Raw genomic sequence first — 18,176 nt, 5'->3', positions numbered from 1 at the left:
GTTTTCATATTCTTTTCAATTATGGTTTATCACAGGATATTGAATCTAGTTCCCTGTGCTATACAGTAGGACCTTGTTGTTTATCCATTCTATATATAACAGTTTGCATCTGTTAATCCCAAACTCCCCATACATCCCTCCCCCACCCCTTTTCCCCCTTGGCAACCACAAGTCTATATTAGAACAATTTTTCTCTCAAATAAGCTAAATGACTGTCTGTAAAAGCTATAAATAGGCATTAGGAACTAAGGCACATGTGAAGGTCCATTCATTCAAAAATCATTTTGTGCATAATATGTTCTAGAGACTGTGAGGGATAAGAAGTAAATTAATTGGTATTAAGTAAAGACTGTATACTTGAAAGGCTGAGACTGCGTAGCAATAACTGTAGATTCTGCACATTCGTGCCAAGCAGATGCAAATACATTAAGGATAAGGAGCCAATGAGTTAGAGAGAAATTAAATTACTTCTGAAAGGATTATCTTGAGAAAGGAGACAGGATAGCATTTCCTCTTCAGCTGCAGAAATGGATTAAAATATTAATAAACTGGGATCTGGTGAGGTGTGAAGAGATGAACTGCAAGCATTTGAGGCAGGTGATCCAAATCTTCTCAGTGACATATGATGTAAGGTTGTCACTCAGCAATGCCTAAGCTTGAATCTAAGAAAAGTAAAGACAGGCTGCTGTGAGGAGGAAGCCAGGCTGAGGTTTATAGAGCTAATCTTCTCTGCATATATTGTGTCCAAGATGTACCCAGATTGCATTGACGTGGGAGTGGAGATCAGGGGCTCTGTGTTGGGACTTTGTGGTTGGAATTTTAAATCTCAGACACAGAACTAGTCAAAGTGGTGGAGAGAGGTGAGTTAGATTGCTGACATTCTTCAAGAATTTCCAGTCCGTCGGTGGTTTTTTAATTGAGAGGTAGCCCTGCCCTCTTCAAAAGATTTATTAGGATTGTGACTCCTGGACGCCCTAACAGGTGGATTTAAACAGAGCCCTCAGAAACCCTTTCCCATGAGCTTCTGTACCCTGCCCGGAGTTTTGGATACAGTGGTGTTAAGGACCATGTTCCCAGAACAACTTGAAGCTGTGGTTGCCAAGCTTGCCAAACGCAAGTTCTCTATAAGTCATGACGTCCAGGAAGACTTCAGTCCTTTTACCTTCACGGGGGTTCCCCTTGTTTTCTCCCCTAGGCCTTTAACAAATACAAGAGAGAGGGGTTTTGCCTTCAGAATGTTGATAAGGCCCCTTTGGCAAAGAGAAGGAAAATGAAGAAGACCAGCACCAGTACCGAGACGCGCAGCAGCTCCAGTGAAAGCTCTCACTCTTCTTCCTCCCATTCTCATGGCAAAAGGACACCCACAAAGACATTGCAGCCCAGCAATCCTGCCGACAGCAATAACCCAGAGACCCTCTTCCAGTTCTCAGACTGAGCAGCATAGGAACGGTAGGCGCATAACGGGTGATCCATTGTCCCTTCTGCTCCCTCATCGTGCGCCTGCGGCCAGGTTCTGTGCTTTGAAAAACGTGTCCCATTGGTCTCCTTGGAATCTGCCTCGCAGGGAATTTTTTCAGGAAAACCCAATTGGTTATCCTCATCCAAAAGCACTGGACAGAGAATGTTACTGTGAATAGACCACATGTCATACTGTTTAGTGACCTAGCATGGTGCCAACAGGACTGTTTTTGAAAGAGCAAAGATGTCTGTCAATTTAATTAGGGACTGGTGAGATTTGAGCTGCTGACAAAATAAGTCACAGGTTCTTCAGATGTCTGCCAACAAGAGTTCCTCGTACTGTGATGATACCTTTTGCTTCGCCTTGTGGGCATCGTGGGTTTTTAAGAGACTTGCACCCTTTGAACAGTGATTTATCAGCAAAAAAGTTCTGTTTTGAAAAAGAGTCTGTAATGAATTTTATGTGTGGCATATACTTATTTCTTCAGAGAGGATTTTAACTTATTGTTTTTATTTTATGGTTACCTATGACGATAACCTGCTATTATTAATCTTTTTCTAAAAAGTAAAAAAAAAAAAGATATAAGAACTTCAGGTCCCACGCTCTATATTGGGGACCCATCTGAGATGCATGCTAAGCTATGTATGTTTTTAATTTTGCACTGCTCTTTCCTGGCAATTTGTTTTAATGGTTATTGCAAAATATTAAGGTACATGTCTCTGTTTTAAGTAATGTTGCACTTTATAAAAGAATATGAATAAAGCAAGCTATTTCATAAAGTGCACTCTTTAAAGCATATGTACTGTATTTTTGCCTTTCCCCCCCCCCCATTATCTACTTTAAATTTGCCCTCACATCCCCCTTCCACTTTGGATGCAACAAGTAGAAGGGGCCTTGTATAACGTAATCATTAGCCCCAGAGGCACTGATGTGAGGAACACCTAAAGGGAAATCTATTAAACACTGTGCTTATTTGTACACTGTGCTGTGCTGCGGTGAGGCTTTTCCTCCTGTAGTCAGATATTATGTACATAATACTTTAGAATTATAACTATGACTTGTTTTGAAATTTTTCTGTTAAATTGAAATCCAGAAAGCATATTTTATAAACTTATGCAGAGCACTTTTATTGCTCAAAAGTTCTGAATTCATGCCGAAAACAAGTGCTGTGTGCTGAAGACATTTCACTGAATGATTGCTGCATTTTAAAATATGATTAATTCATCCCCTATGCAAAAAAGAAGTGATAGGATTTGTGTGTTGTATTTTGTTTTAAAACCATCACACGAAATGTCAGGACTGAGAAAAGCGATTTTTTGCGATGTTTACAGGAATCATGCTTAAAAAGGCCCAACATGTTTATTTTGTAGTTTTTGTTAATGATAACCTCTTGAGCATTAGTTTGGAATTAGGCATGATATTTATTTATTCCTTTCTTGAGATAATAGCAGCATTAATTTCAACCAGTTATGAATACTAAAAATATTGCAGTCTATGTAATAGTATATTTATTACTGAACCAATGTATATATTAATAGCACAGGCAACAAAAATGGCAAATATTAAACTATTTTCAAAATGTATTATCCTGTTCACATTTTTGTCCACAATGATTATCGGAAATAACTTTTTATACTTTTCAGTGGCCCAAATGGCTACCTAATTCTCACTGAGTCAATGAAAATTTTGTACTCCTAGCTTATGGTCGTTCTTAGTAATGATGGGAAATCTTAGGTGCATTATTACCAAACTCTGTAGCTAATTCACAGAATGTGACCCCATCAGGCACAGGGTTACAATAATCAGAAAATGTCCATTTATATCTATAGTAAGGTTGACTATGTCTAGAAATGTGTTAGTTAGCTCTTCAAGACATTTTTAAAACTGTGCATTCTAGTAGAAGATACTAGTAAAGTATAAACCAAAGGGACTTTGTTGCTAAGGGGAAATGATCCAGAAGAATGGTTGGTATACCCTAATGATTGAGGGTGTAATTGATGCATTGTGAATATTGGAAATCAGTGGGTTTCACTTTCATTTATTTTCATTGCCTCTTCTTCTGGAGGACTTGACAGAAAATGAAATGGTAAAACGGCAGGCAGAGTGAAAGGAAGGAAAGAGAAGCTAATTTATCAACTGGTGAGCCTCCTTGAATGATTTCTAGAATGGGCTTTTGAGAAGAGCTCAGAAAACACTCAGAGGAGTGCCCACTTAGAGGATATCTTCATCCTCACTCTACTTATAAGTACCAGAAAGATGCTGAGTTTGCAGCAGTTATGGTACATGCAGGCTGTTAGTGTCAGTGAATTGCACTTTAAAATTCACAAAGCTTTCGTTTAGTCACATCAAAAATGAACTAAAAAATAATCCATATGAAAATGTTAAATGAAAGGACTCTTTTCTGGTATTAGGAGAAAAATAGAAGTAGATTTAAGAGCAACAAATACACTAAATTCTCTTTGTAACAGTTTTGGAGATAGAGCCAAATCATCCCTTCCCTTCTTCCTTTATTGATTATAGTGGATATAATTTTCATATCATCATAAATCCTGACTCATATATTTTGTAACTATATATAGCTAATCGGGAGGCAAGAATAAGAAAAGGAAAGTAATAGAGGAAAGACATTTTAAAAGACCAGTTTCTTCTAATTACTGTGTCAGATCCTATGGTTGAATGAATTAAATTAGCTGTTTTGAAATTCATTAATTCTTCCAAACCTCTATAAAACAGAAAACCACTGAACCACTGGAACAGAAAATCAAGTCTTCTGAGTTAATTTCAATATTCTGGTCCGTCTTGGAATTACGGATTCAGTTACCCTTGAAAAACTGCCTTTTATTTATTTATTTTTATTTATTTATTTATTTTATTTATTTATTTTTTATTTATTTATTTTTTATTTATTTTATTTACTTTTTTATATTACTGCTGATTTCCTAAATAACTATGCTGATATGCTGATAAATAACTGATATGCTGATAAATAACTATTACTGATAAATAAATAACAAATGGCTTTATATAAGATAAGTTATTTTAAAGAAACCTACTAGGATAGCTGTGACTATTTTTTTCAATAAGGGAATTCCTTTTGTATCTCAATTTTTGGAGTATGTTCTCAAATACTTTATAAAAGTATACAATTTAAAGTCTACTTATTCACCTTGCCCACATTTCAAGCACCTGTTATTGTCATATTTATTAAGAACAGGGTACCTCAAAATGGTGAAAATTTCTAAGTTATTGGCCCTATATGTGTGTTAGACCACATTATTACTTAGGGTGTTCTCCCAATGATCAATAACATGATCTGGGTGATTGTATGATCGCATTTCTGATATTTTTAAGATCTAAGTAAATAAGTTAAATACTGATACGCTACTTACACCATAGCAATTATAGATGAATTATTGAAATATAATGAAATATCTTTCAATTGTATGACTTTTGGACCCTCAAATGTCTTACACCATAACACCCCAATTTCTGGCCTTTAATTAATTTATTTACCCCACACAAGAGTTCCCCTTTATTTGATACCTTTATCTGGCACTAAAATGAATGTAGCAGGCTCTAATAAAATTCAGAATTTAAATTCAAGTTATTATAAAACTCAAGGAATGGAAAAGTAATCATAAGATAACAGATGCATCAAATAAATAGTTTAAGTATAAACCATCCAAAGAAAATAGCTGCTACAGCTGCATAAAGGTTTTATTTGCTGTCTTGTTAAGTAACTCCAAATTGTGGTATTCCTTAGAATGTTTCCCTTAAGGGTAATTACTTAAATGTTGTTTATATGGGGCAAAAGTATATTTTCAAGGAGGCAACACTTTTCATCTTAAAAACATTTGGTTAGTCTCATTTCAGTCCTCATCTTCAGCATTTCTTACCTTTGAGATTTCAAGATATTTCTTCTGAGCCCTTTTCTTTGTATGCCCAGCTCCCTGTTATGTAATTAGGTAATTGATGCTTCCCTTCCCTAAGGCAGTTGTCCACTTTTTAGTTCATGAATTTGTGAACTAAGCAGGTGCCAGTATTTTATATTTACCTACTAAAAAGGAGTAAGACGTTAAAGTGGCTCCCAAATATATCTGTCTTGGCTTCTTCATATTAGTGCAAAATAGGTACTGCTCATTGCCAGCCATCTCTTTTCCATTATTCCTTTGAGCACATGGTAAAAAGCTTGATATTTTGTATTTAGAAGGAGACTTGAATTAACAGACAGGATTCTTGGTAGTTATTCTTCAGGCTTAATTTTCCTGGTGTATTTCTGCTGGAATAGGTGGAAGGACATTTTGTAATATTTTTCTACTTAGAATACTGCTTAGGTTGTCCTAAGGAGTTGAATACTTCAGATCGGTCAAGTAGTATTCAATATAGCAACGTTTCTCCAGAGCACAGGAAACTGGGATAATACTTAACATGATGTGGTTTCCATTTAATCTTCTCCACTGCATAACATTTTTAATTTGTACAGTTATGTAAAATTTGTCTCTTCGCTAAAAAAAAAAAAAAAATCCATTTTAATTCTTGTTCCTTCCCATAGGGAGCAGTTTTGATCTTTTAATTTATGTTTTGAAGTCCTCCTATGTTGAAAAAGAAGAATAAAACAGAAAGAACAACCCCCCAAAATGTCATGACTTAGAAAAGGAAATTTAAGTTGTATGAGCAGAATACTACAGGTTTATTTCCTGGCATTTCTGCTTGTAGATAGATTGGAAAATCACTGTTTCTCTTGTCTTATTTGTTCTAAAATTCGGTAAGGTTGAGGAACTTGACATTCTTAACTGCAGTTTTATTTTTAACTTTGTGAGAGGCTGGTCGAATAAATGTGCACTGTTGTGTTGGAATGGATGTGCGATGATAATCCTCATAAAAGACCTGTTGCCGTAGTAGACATTTGACTCTTCATAACAGTTTATTTTAGGTTACTGTAATGCTCTCCTATTTGCTCAAGTCATAAATACTGGTAAAAGGAGAGATTAAATGTACAATAATTCTCTTTCTTTTGATGGATAAGAAGGGGAATGTAAAGGTGCTACATCACATATAAATTTAATACTTCAGTACTAAAATTTTGAAAACTACCCCTAAAACTTTACTGCATGAATTTTTACAAAGAAGAGGAAACCACATATACACATACTTGGAAGAATTTTGAAAAGACTGGCATTTTAATTTACAGCTTGTACACTTCTGTCTAAAATGGTAATGTATCCTTGGGTGTGGAACCGAAAACTTGTTGAAAATCATCTAAGCTGCAGTAATCTATGTAACTATGTAAATTCTTCCACGGCTTTGCATAAAGATAAGACTTTGTCTTCCTAGAAAGTAAATGGAAGATAAAAAGATGAAAAAAATAGTTTTTCCTCTGTTCTATGTGGACAGTTAAGAGTAAAAGTACTGTCATGCCACAACTCAAAGGAAAGCCATTCCTATCCACTGCCGTCTGTGTTGTCTTCATTCACTGCAGCACTTGTACTTTTCTTGTTTTTTTGTTTTCCAGTTGTATGACCACACACATTAATGGATCCCTACACTGGTGTTTCACTCACTACTTCTTAATACGTATCGACTAACATTTATAGGTTGTAATTAAGAGCAGAGAAATAAAGACTCGATTGGGACAGAGAAAGATAAATTTGGGGATGAAAGTTATTTAGGAATAAGAAAATATGATGCTATGTGAGAAAGTGAGCAACCTTACCACTCTGAGATACAAACATTTGGTATGAACGTGGAGAGGGCTACTTTACAAAAATGCTATTTCAATGGCCTATAGATAAATAGCTTTTAATTTGTCTATTGTGTGGATAAATGAACTTATTCAACGTTATACACAAGCTTTGCAATGTAAGGTGGTGATTTTCTTCTAGGAGGCCCATTTGATAACATTTTCCTCTCTGTTCCCCTACCTCCTCCCAAACTTTTCCTACTGCCTTCCACCCAGACCCCTGACATTCTATGGCCAAAGAGACCAGTCAAAATGGAGGACTAACACTACATAAGTAGTGATCATGGTTTTAACATTTTTAATGCAGTATGACGTATAAAGTGTAGAGATCTTAAGTGACAGCTCAATGAATTTTTACGTATATATGCACCCATATAACCATCACCTAGATCAAGATGAGGCTCCCAGTCCATACTCAGACGTAGCCACTGTTCTGACTTATGTCACCATAGAATAGTTTTGCCTGTTCTTGACCTTCCTGTAAATGGAATTATACACTCTGTAGTCTTCGTGTCTGGTTTTATTTGATCATCATAATGTCTGTGAAATTCACGTATGTTGTTGCATGTAGCAATAACAATAGTTTGCTCTTTTTTATTACTCTGTAGTATTCCATCAAATAAGTATAGTATAATTGATCCATTCTACCGTTGGTGGACATGTGGGTTGCGTATAATTTTTGGCTTTTATGTCTATAGATGCCATGAACATTCCTGTACATATCTTTTAGTGCACACATGCGCTCATTTCTCTTGGGTTTATACATAAGAATAAAACTACTAAATCATAGGATGGATGTATATTTAGCTGTAGAAGATATTGCCAAATAGTTTTCAATAGTGGTTGTACTAATTTAAACTCCCACCAAGTGTATGAGAGTTCCAGTTGCTCTATGTCCTCAGCAGTACTTGGTACCATCAGCCTTATTAGTTTTAGCCATTCTGGCAAGTGTGTATTTCTTTGTGTTTTTATCCATTATGCTAAGTGTGTATTTTGTTGTGGTTTTAATATGCATCTCTCTGAGAAGTAATGATATGTGGAATACCTTTTTATATCTTTATTAGCCATTTGGAAATTTTCACTTGTTAAGTGCCTGTTCAAGTCACTTGTTCATATTTATTGGGTTATCTGTTTTTTTCCTATTGATTTGCTGGGGTTCTTTATATTTTAATGATATGAGTTTTCGGTCTGATGTATTATTATAAACATCTTCTCTTTGGTTTGCTTTTCCACTTTCCAAATGGTGACCTTTGATGACCAGAAAGCACTAATTTTTATGAAGTCCAATATACCCATCTTTTCTTTTATTGTTAATGATTTTTGGGTCCGGTTTAATAAATCTTTGCCCCAGTATTATCAAGATATTCTTAAATTCTTCTAAAAGCCTTGTTTTACCATTCACATTAGGCATACAATCTATCTAGCACTGATATTTGTATATGGTGTGAGACAGCAGCCGAAGTTCATTTATTTCTGTAAGAGGATCCACTTGACCCAGCCCCATGTATTGAAAAGCTTAGTGCATTGCAGTTGGAACTTTTACAAAGTCTTCATACCTGATAATGAAAGACTACTAACTTTCATCGTCTTCCAGATAGTCTTGGCTCTTCTTGACCCTTTGCATTTTCATACACATTTTAGAAACAGCGTGTCAGTTTCCTTGGGGGTGGGTGCAGATATCCATTAGGGTTTAACTGGTATTGCATTGAAAATATAGATCAATTTCAGGAGAACTTATATCTCCTCAATTTTGGGTTTTGCAATCCATAGATGTGGTATATCCCTCTACTTACTTAGTCCTCTTGAATTTGTTTCAGCAATGCTTTAAGATTTACATGGAGTGGTTAAATCTATTTCTGGATTTTTGATGTTTGTATTTTATTAGCTAATTCTTTTTTGTTAGTAGATGGAAATATAATTGATTTTTTATATTGCCTTTGCATCTAGCAACCTTACTAAATTCACTTCAATTATTATAATTCTGTAGATTCTTTTGTCTCTTCATTTATATATACAACCATATCTTCTGTAAATAATGATAGTTTCATTTCTCCCTTCCCAGTTTTTCTTTTCTTACCTTATTGCGTTTACTAGAACTTCTAGCAAAATGTTGAGTAGAAGTGGTAACAATGGACCTCTTTGACTTGTTCCTGAGCTCAGAATAAGAATTCAGTATTTCACCATTCAATATGATGTTTGATATAAATTTTAAAATAGATACCATTTACCCAAAATTTTTTACTCCCAGCTTTCTGAGAGTTTTTATTAAATAGTATTTCTATTAAGATGACCATGTGACTTTTCTCCTTTATCCTCTTATAGTGATAAATTACATTAATTGATTTTCAAATGTTGCATTCCTGGTCATGGTGTATTATTTGGTCATGGTGTATTATTCATTTCATATATCATTGGATTCAGTGTGCTAATATTTTGCCTAAGATTTTTGAGTTGTCTTTTATTTGGGGTATCTAGTCCTTTTACAGTTAATGTGATTTCTGATTCCTGGTTTTAGATCTACCATCTCAGTTTGTTTTTTATTTGTCCCATTTCCTCTTTGTTCCTCTATTTCTCTTGTTCTGTTTTCTTTTTTAAATAAACCAAGTACTCTCTATTACCCCTTTTTTCTCTAGTATTTTAGTTTGTTGGAGATTTTTTAAAAATTCATTTAGCAGTCGCCTTAGACTTTTACTTCAATCTGGGATTATTTTCCTTCTGCCTGGAGAACTCTCTTTAGGATTTATTTTAGTGCCAAGTCTGCTATCAATGAATTATCTTAGTTTTTGTTTTTTGAAACTTTCTTTTGCCTTTATTTCCTTTTGTACCACATATATTGAGATAAAATTCACGTAACATACTATTCACCCTTTAAAAGGGTACAGCTCAATGTTGCCTTTATTTTTGAAGGATATTTTTGTAGAATCTATTGATGTTCTTCCTCAATACTGAAAATTCTTAACCAATCATTCTTCAAATAATTATTTCCAATCCATTCTCTGTTTCCTCTTTTCTAGGAATCTTCCAAACCTTTACACCATGTTCCATATATATCTTACAGTCTTTTCTGTGTTTTCCATCTTTGTTTCTCCCTCTGCTTCAATCTGTGTAATATTCACTGACCTGCCTTCCAATTCAGTTATCCTGGATCTAATGAATATTAATTTTAATTTCACATATTGTATTTTGGGATCTAAAATATGCATTGACTCTCTTATGGACTCTAGGTCTCTGCTGGAATTCTTAATCTTTTCCTCTATATTCTTGAACTTCTTAATCAAAGTAATTTTAAACTTCTTGTCTGATAAATCCAGTGTCTGAATTACTACCTATTGGTTGTTTCTATTGTCCATGTATATTTCCTCTTGTTTTTCAGTCATTTGGGTCTGTTTTTTAGGATGCCTAGTAAGTTTACCTGAATACCGTACGTTGCATATATAAAAATTGTGGAGGCCCTGAATGATATCTTCCTCCTAAAATGGTTCTGTTTTCTTCCAGCAAGTAGGTAGAGTACAGGCAGATCACCATAAGCCCACTGAGGGTTGATTTTAGATTTTGTTAGGGCTGGTTTCAGTTTTTCCCTTATTCCTGGCACATGGACTCTCTGGGTTCTCAGTTGAAAAGCTGGGGTGTTTATTGGGGCCACTTCACCTTGGTGGCCTTGAACTCCAGCCTCTCTCTCCTCAGCACCAAGTTTTGCTCACCTCCTTAGCCTCCCAGTTGCTGCTGTTTGCTGGGTTTCTGAAGGTCTCACCTTGTGCACATGGTTTAGGATTGGCAAACACTTCAAGAGGAAGCATTTCAGGCTCACTTTCCTAAGCTTTTTCCTAAGCTTTTGTCCCTCATGTCCTAGCTACTTTGGTAGCCCAAACTCCAACCTTTGTTTCTTTTTTTTAAAATTATTTTTATTTGTTTATTTTTGGCTGCATTGGGTCTTTGTTGCTGCGTGCAGGCTTTCTCTAGTTGTGGCGAGCAGGGGCTACTCTTTGTTGCGGTGCGTGGGCTTCTCATTGTGGTGGCTTCTCTTGTTGTGGAGCACGGGCTCTAGGCATGCAGGCTTCAATGGTTGTGGCACATGGGCTTAGTACTTGTGGCTTGCGGGCTCTAGAGCACAGTAGTTGTGGCGCACTGGCTTAGTTGCTCCGCGGCATGTGGAATCTTCCCAGACCAGGGCTCGAGTCTGTGTTCCCTGCATTGGCAGGCGGATTCTTAACCACTGCGCCACCAGGGAAGCCCCAACCTTTGTTTCTTCAACCAACTGGGATTGCTGCTTTATGCTAGGCTTTATTTCCTTGTGTAAATTTTCAGTGCCTCCAGAGAAGGCAGAATGAATGTGGAGCTCACCCCAGTGTGCTTTCCTTCTTTCAGGGACTACAGCTCCTTAGGTTCTGCCTACATTGGTTTGCTCCCTGATGTCCATAAGCAGACGCTATGTATTTTATATAGCTTTCATTGTTGTTTTCACTGGGAGAGTTAGTTCCAATCACAAGCTACTCTACTATGGCCAAAGCAGAAATCTGGTAGTCGTCATTTTTAATCATCATTGTTATTTCCCCACAGTACCTTCTGGCAGTGAGAACTTGGTTGTTACAGGTTCACATGGGAGGTTGTCACAGGTTCACATTTATAAATTTGTTCCTTCATGCACTAAACATTTTTTGAGCTCCTGCTTCAAGCCAGGTACTATTCTAGACACAGGTAAGATAACAGTAAGTTAAATAAGATCTCTGCCTCTTGTTTTAAAGAAAGGCCACTAAATGGTTTCTGTCTGTGCTTGTACTAATTAAAGACTTTTCTTATGTGTGGGTGGGAGAAAGACTGAGACTAAGACTTTTGGGATGACAACACCTTCCTATTTTATACAAATATTTTTAGCCTTTTATAAAGTTCTGCAGAGATTAATAACCCAGTTCACAGTTCACACACAATACACCAATATGTTTTCCACCTTTGGAAAGCTAAGACATTATGCTTAATTCCCTATCTATGAGTTTCTACATCATACAAACAAGATAAACATATGAAAACTCACTTTGAAGCACAATTATATGACAATTTGAGTTGAAGCTCCAGGAACTAACTTATGGAGAACAAATTTAACTCTGAGATTAAATCTCTCCATGAGTGTCAACAAGAGTCTGATAAAGAATCAGCCTACTGTGGCTTCTCACTTTAACTTCAGTTTTCACATGCTACAGAGCACTTATTAAATGCTTTGAGATACTAAAAAATGGCTTGGTGTTCTCAGTCTTCCAGAACAGCTTAAATGTCACTGAGAAAAATATAACCTGGGTACATGTCACTGTTAAGATATTATGGTCAAATCAAAAATTTTACTCCTCTGTTCTTTGGTATTCTTTCCCACTTCAGAAACTCCATCCAATGGATTATTTTCTATTCCAAAGACATATTCCAGAGATGATAATTTGTATTTCCCATTACAGTCCATTTTCATGTGATCAAAAGGCAGTCAAAGAACTAGAACATCATCATACGTAGGAGGTCTGTAGAAACTAAAGTGCACTCAGAGGACAGATCAAGAATCTTCAGCACCTGCGGTTTAGTGTACTTGGAATTACGGCCCTTTTGGAGTGGTCTAAGAACAGGCAGTTAAAAGTGGAAGAAGCCAGGCACAAAAGGCCACATATTGTATAATTCCATTTACATGAAATGTTCAAAATAGGCATATCCATACAAATAGAAAGCAGATTAGTGGTTTCCAGGGGATGGTGGGAGGGGGAAATGGGGAAGTGACTACTTAATGTGTATGGGTGATGAGGTTTGGGGATGATGAAATGTACTGGAATTAGATAGTGGTAATGGTTGCACACCATTGTAAATATACTAAAAACCACTGAATTGTACACTTAAAATGGTGAATTTTATGTTATGTGAATGTTGTCCTAAATTTTTAAAATTATTTTGGCCACACCATGCAGCATGTGGGATCTTAGTTCCCTGACCAGGGATTGAACTCGTGTCACCTGCAGTGGAAGCGAGGAGTCTTAACCACTGGACTGCCAGGGAAGTCCCAAAGTTACCTTAATTTTTTAAAAAAATCACACATATAAAAGAACTACCAACTAGAGAGCAAATAGCAGAAATTGAGTTCTTGGGGATAAAGTGAATGTTTTTCTTGCAGATAACATCAAAGACCCAGCCTAACAGAGAGAGAGCACCTCCTTTGAACCATATTTTTTCCAGCGTAGGTTAATGTTTGGATAGCTATTAAATGTGCTCTTTGTTTTTATGGTGATTACATCCAGCTTCTCATTACTGTACTTTTATCTCTGCTCTGAGGGTTAATCCCTCGCTTTTGGCCTTGTTGTCATAATGGGACCACAAGCCTCTTGTTTCACGTATATTTTTCTTTGGTGAACGCTCCTCTCAAATCTCTCTAATCCTGCCTATGTTAACTTTCTCTCAGAAGCAGATTCATTTGTGCAGTGAAGTATTTTATTTACTCATGAAGTCATTTGGAGCAGTTATCTTTTTCTCAAACATCGTACCATTGAAATACCAGAAAATTGTGCTACTCATGACTTTGCCATTTCACTAAAAGTACAGCTGACCCTTGAACAACACTGATTTGAACTGCTCGGGTCCACTTATACATGGATTTTTTTCAATAGTAAATGCTACAGTACTACACGATTCCCCAGTTGCTTAAATCAGCAGATATGGAGGACCCTCATATAAGGAGGGCCAGCCACAAGTTATATACAGATTTTTGACCACATGGAGGGTCGTCACCCCTAACCCCCATGTTGTTCAAAGGGTCTACTGTGATCAGAGGTTATATTGTCTCTCTTAATTCCACTGTATACATTTAAAATAATTTTATCCTCAATAATTTATTTATACTCAGCGAATGCAAAGGTTTTATCAACATGAGAGTGAAGTTATAAACCTTTTTTATTCACCGATTGAGACATCACATGAAACTTTTCTTTTGTCCTAGCAAAGATGAACTATTTTGAAGAAAATTAATTAGACTTTAAAAGTGTCAAAATGCTTTTATAGAAAATGCAAATAAAGTTGTTTCAAATCACAAGTTGTTTTACATAAAATCTTTATAGGAAGAATATATATTTCAGCACAATAAAATCAGTACTTTTTATAAATTTTGAATGGTAAATGTTTTGAAGGTATTTTTTAATAGTAACTATTAAAATTTCTTAAAATATTTAGAATAAATCACACATAAAATGTATGAAGTAGTATAAGTATTTTGTTGTAGCATTAGTCTCATTGTATATATGTTTTAAAACAAGAATGGGCTGGGAAGATAAAGATTAGTTTGTAATAAGTACACTATTATTTTACTGAGTGATTCTATCTTTTAGATATTTGAGTAAAGTCTACTGACAAAATAATCCTTTTTTTTTTTTTTAATTTCAGTGTCTTTGCTTTTGAGCCTAGTGTTGGCTTTCTAATGTCAGAATAAATCCTACTAACTGAAAACTTCAGAAAAGTTTTTCTAATGATAAATACATTCAGTGAAAAACTCGAGTCTTTAAAAATTCTAATTAGAGTTTAAATTGATTCATTTGAGCCATATGTATGCTATGAAAGCTAAAAAGATAACTATTTGTGACTATTGTCCTTAATGTATAATCTTCATTATTTAGACTTTTTATTTTTAAGTTAGTTTCTACAGTAGTTTCATGTTAAGTTTTTCAAACATTAGCAGATTATGGTGGTTATAATCTGGTATAATCTGGTTATAATCTTGTTTTAAATCTGGTAGCATATTTAGGAATCATTAAATTATAAATTACAATTTCAAATCTTCATACTTGCATTATAATTACTTAAAATCAGGCTGCATTAATAGCCTAAATAGATACTTAGTTTGGAGGAAAAAACACTATTCTATTTTCTAGTTACTTAACAATTCACTTAATTGTTACTAGTTACTTAATAGTTCAGTGAAATGTACCTCTGTGTGTGTGTATCTGTGTATACACACACACACATATATTTGGGGCTTGTAACACCTAATTAATAAGATCCATTCCTTAAATTCACTATCTACCCTGCTGTGATCCCCACCTATACTGAAGTACTCTCTGGTATGAATGATCAGTCAACTATAGGGTATGAGATATCTGTATTTGTTTCTTTCTAAATGAAATATATGGATACAAACAGTTCAAACTAGTAATACCAGATTGGTTTCCTAAGAACTAATAAAGCTATAAGAGGTGGTAACATTCCAGAGTTCCATGATTATTTTAAGGTAGCTTTAAAGATGGTTAGATTTTGATTTCATACAAAGACTTCAGAGTCCTAAACTTGGTTATTTAGAACATCCAGAGATAGTAGGTATTTGTTTTTTGAAGATTAAGTAAGGAATGCATTTTGCTTATTTGGTTGATTTTATCTAGACTTTATAAATGTGATTTTTTTTTTTCCAAGCCACTTCATAGTCGGTGCCTTCATAGGAAATTTTAGTTTGATTAGTCAACTCTCTCTGCTGGGTTTTGGGTATTTGAATTTTTTTGTTTGGTTGGTTTTGGGGGTTTTTTGTGGGAGAGGTGATAACCTAAGAAGTTTCTGCAGCAGAAATATCATGAAACCATATATGTCCCTTACAAAGTTGTGGCATTTAGAGGAGTTTTTCAAAGCCTGTGTTGGAATGTAGGCAAAGCATCATAATGAATTCAGCTTACGTACAGAATGACAAGCACATTTAGCAGTTTTTGCTAATATTCTGGGCTTCTTTTCATCGTGACTGTTTTGCAGACTTAATAATGCTCCTTCCTGATAAGAGGCCGACTGGAATTTATTTTTGTTTAAAGAAATATTTTTAATATGGAGAAAATAAAAGCTGCACATATGCCTCTCATATGGCAAACTCTAAATTAGCATTACTCTATCACAGCATTAGATACCAACCATACTAACAGCATGCAGATATACTGTTTTTCATTAAACTTAGCACTTTACATTGAAAGTTTTCAGATCAGATCTTATTTGGGCAGATTTCACATGACTGGACTAATACATAAATATTTACTCCTTTGGAGGTATTTAGACATTGGAAATTAATGGCTTGCTTATGAGCCGTAGATTTGAGGAGCCATTTGAAATGAAATTTCCATTTCTTAACCTTTTTGTAGATGGATTGGTTGGGCATAATGCTGTGTTTCTATATTCTAGGACTGTTAACAAATAATACTATTTATTTCTTAATATCGACCAACATATTATTAAATTAGCTCTTTTTGCTCAAAAGAGCTCTGAGATGACTGGGAACACTATGTGCTGAAGTTGGATGCAAAGTTGACTATTGTACTGTGAACCTCTTGGGAGAACCGAAGGCTCAGGAAGCTGTGAGTAATGAAGCATAAAGCCCGTCATTCGTATGTAGCTTAGTCAGTGCCCCAGCTTTGCTTCTCAGTGTTCAGTTTTTAATAATTATAAAAAGCTCACTTTATTCCTTCTCTCTTCCCTGAACGCTTGGCTTTAATTGAAGAGTAAAATGTATTATGTATGCCTCTCCATGAGTATTGCTGATGATTTTGCAAAAAGGAGGTGGGAAGGCAATTTAGTACTGGATTTCCAGACTGGCCAGACACTCAGCATTGCTGTGCCTCTGTTTCTTCATCTGTAAAATGAAAATAATTATACCTGTCCTCCCCCCACCTCAGCAGCATACTAAAAGATCAATTAAAGTAGAGGAAAAAAATCTCTAAGATGCATTGATCCAAAAGATGGACAGAACATAGATGTAGCTGTTATTTAATAATGACAGCTTTGCTATATAGCAATTTCATTGTATCTTTGCCTAGTACTCTATAGTGAATATCAACTAGCATTTTGAAGTAGAAACTGATAATAGGGAGTTTTTTAATTATAGATTTGTAATACTTAAGGTCATCAAATAATATGGTAAAAATTTATAGTGTATGTTATAGATCTGAGTGTGGGTTAAAAACATATCACTACACTCAGCTAATTTGTAGAATGTCTTGCTATTTGAGTTGACTTGGTTATTTCAGAGGGCTGCAGGGTTAATCAGGTCAAACTGTAGTCATAGTTCTTTTTTAGCATACCCCAGAATCTTAGAGTTTAGGAGCCTTGGAGCTCACCCAGGGCAATTTCCTGCCGGAAACCAGGTTCCTTCCTGGTGATGTCACTGACAGGCGCTTATGCAGCCTCTTCCTGAAAACTTTTTGGGGAAGGAGGAGTGTGCTGCTACCTCACTGCTTTGATATGTACCTTTTGTTCAAGAATTTCCTAAAACTTGGAACTAGTCATGTGTTACATTAGAAGATGCAAGCATTTAAAATTTTGTATTGAACACCATCCTTATTTAAAGGGCCTAGGCTTGTATTATTTTCTGGGGTTTGTTTTATGTTTTCAAGATGGTTTTCCCAATTGATTGGGTTGTTTTCTCCATTTTCTTAATAATTTGACAATATTTTCCTGCCTTTTTATTTGTATCTTCTTCCACTTAGCATTTATGGTAGCAAGGAGGGGAAGGATGTCTATTTTTTCAGTGGGCTGAAATCATAGCTTCTGTTTTTGTCTTACCATGGCAACTGGATTGATGACCATCTCTTATTTAAAGGTCCTTCAAAACTAGAAGCCATTCCTTTCAGGGCAATGCCTGAGAAGTGATGTCAGGAACTCTGGGGAAGGGGAAGCTGAGAGGACCCCAGAGTAGAGTGTCCAAATGTCCCGAAACTGTCCTGAAACTGTATTTCCTTCTAAGGAGCATGCTTCCAAGAGACAGGAGAGACACGGCAGAGACATGGCATTCTAGTGTAGTGCCAGCTGCCAGGTTAAGACAGCCTTGAAACAATGTGTCCATTTTGCTTTAGCAGGTCAGGTTTAGGGACGTATGTAGCTTTGATATTTAAATCCACCCTTTGTTCCATCTTTGGGAAATGAGAGTAGCTTGGTGTTGCTAACTGGCCCAGATGTGCGTCAACAAAGTAAATCACTTTAATTGCATCTTTTCATTTGGTT

The 18,176-nt window shown here is 35.6% G+C and overlaps 1 protein-coding gene across 5 annotated transcripts in view; it reads left to right on the top strand.

Moving 5' to 3' along the window:
• The window catches only part of RPS6KA5 (ribosomal protein S6 kinase A5), a 182,077-nt gene extending 179,035 nt beyond the window's left edge, over nt 1–3,042 (top strand). For all 5 annotated transcript variants that reach the window (XM_049706990.1, XM_033418734.2, XM_004262337.4 and 2 more), the window contains one exon: nt 1,196–3,042. In XM_049706990.1, the coding sequence (XP_049562947.1) occupies nt 1,196–1,435 (240 nt within the window). In that variant the 3' untranslated portion in view covers nt 1,436–3,042. The remainder of the gene's footprint in view (nt 1–1,195) is intronic.
• The last annotated feature ends 15,134 nt before the right edge of the window (nt 3,043–18,176 follow it).

The sequence above is a fragment of the Orcinus orca genome, chromosome 2, assembly GCF_937001465.1.
Source record: "Orcinus orca chromosome 2, mOrcOrc1.1, whole genome shotgun sequence".
In the NCBI taxonomy this organism is placed as follows: domain Eukaryota; kingdom Metazoa; phylum Chordata; class Mammalia; order Artiodactyla; family Delphinidae; genus Orcinus; species Orcinus orca.
This window is presented reverse-complemented; position numbering and strand designations above follow the sequence as displayed.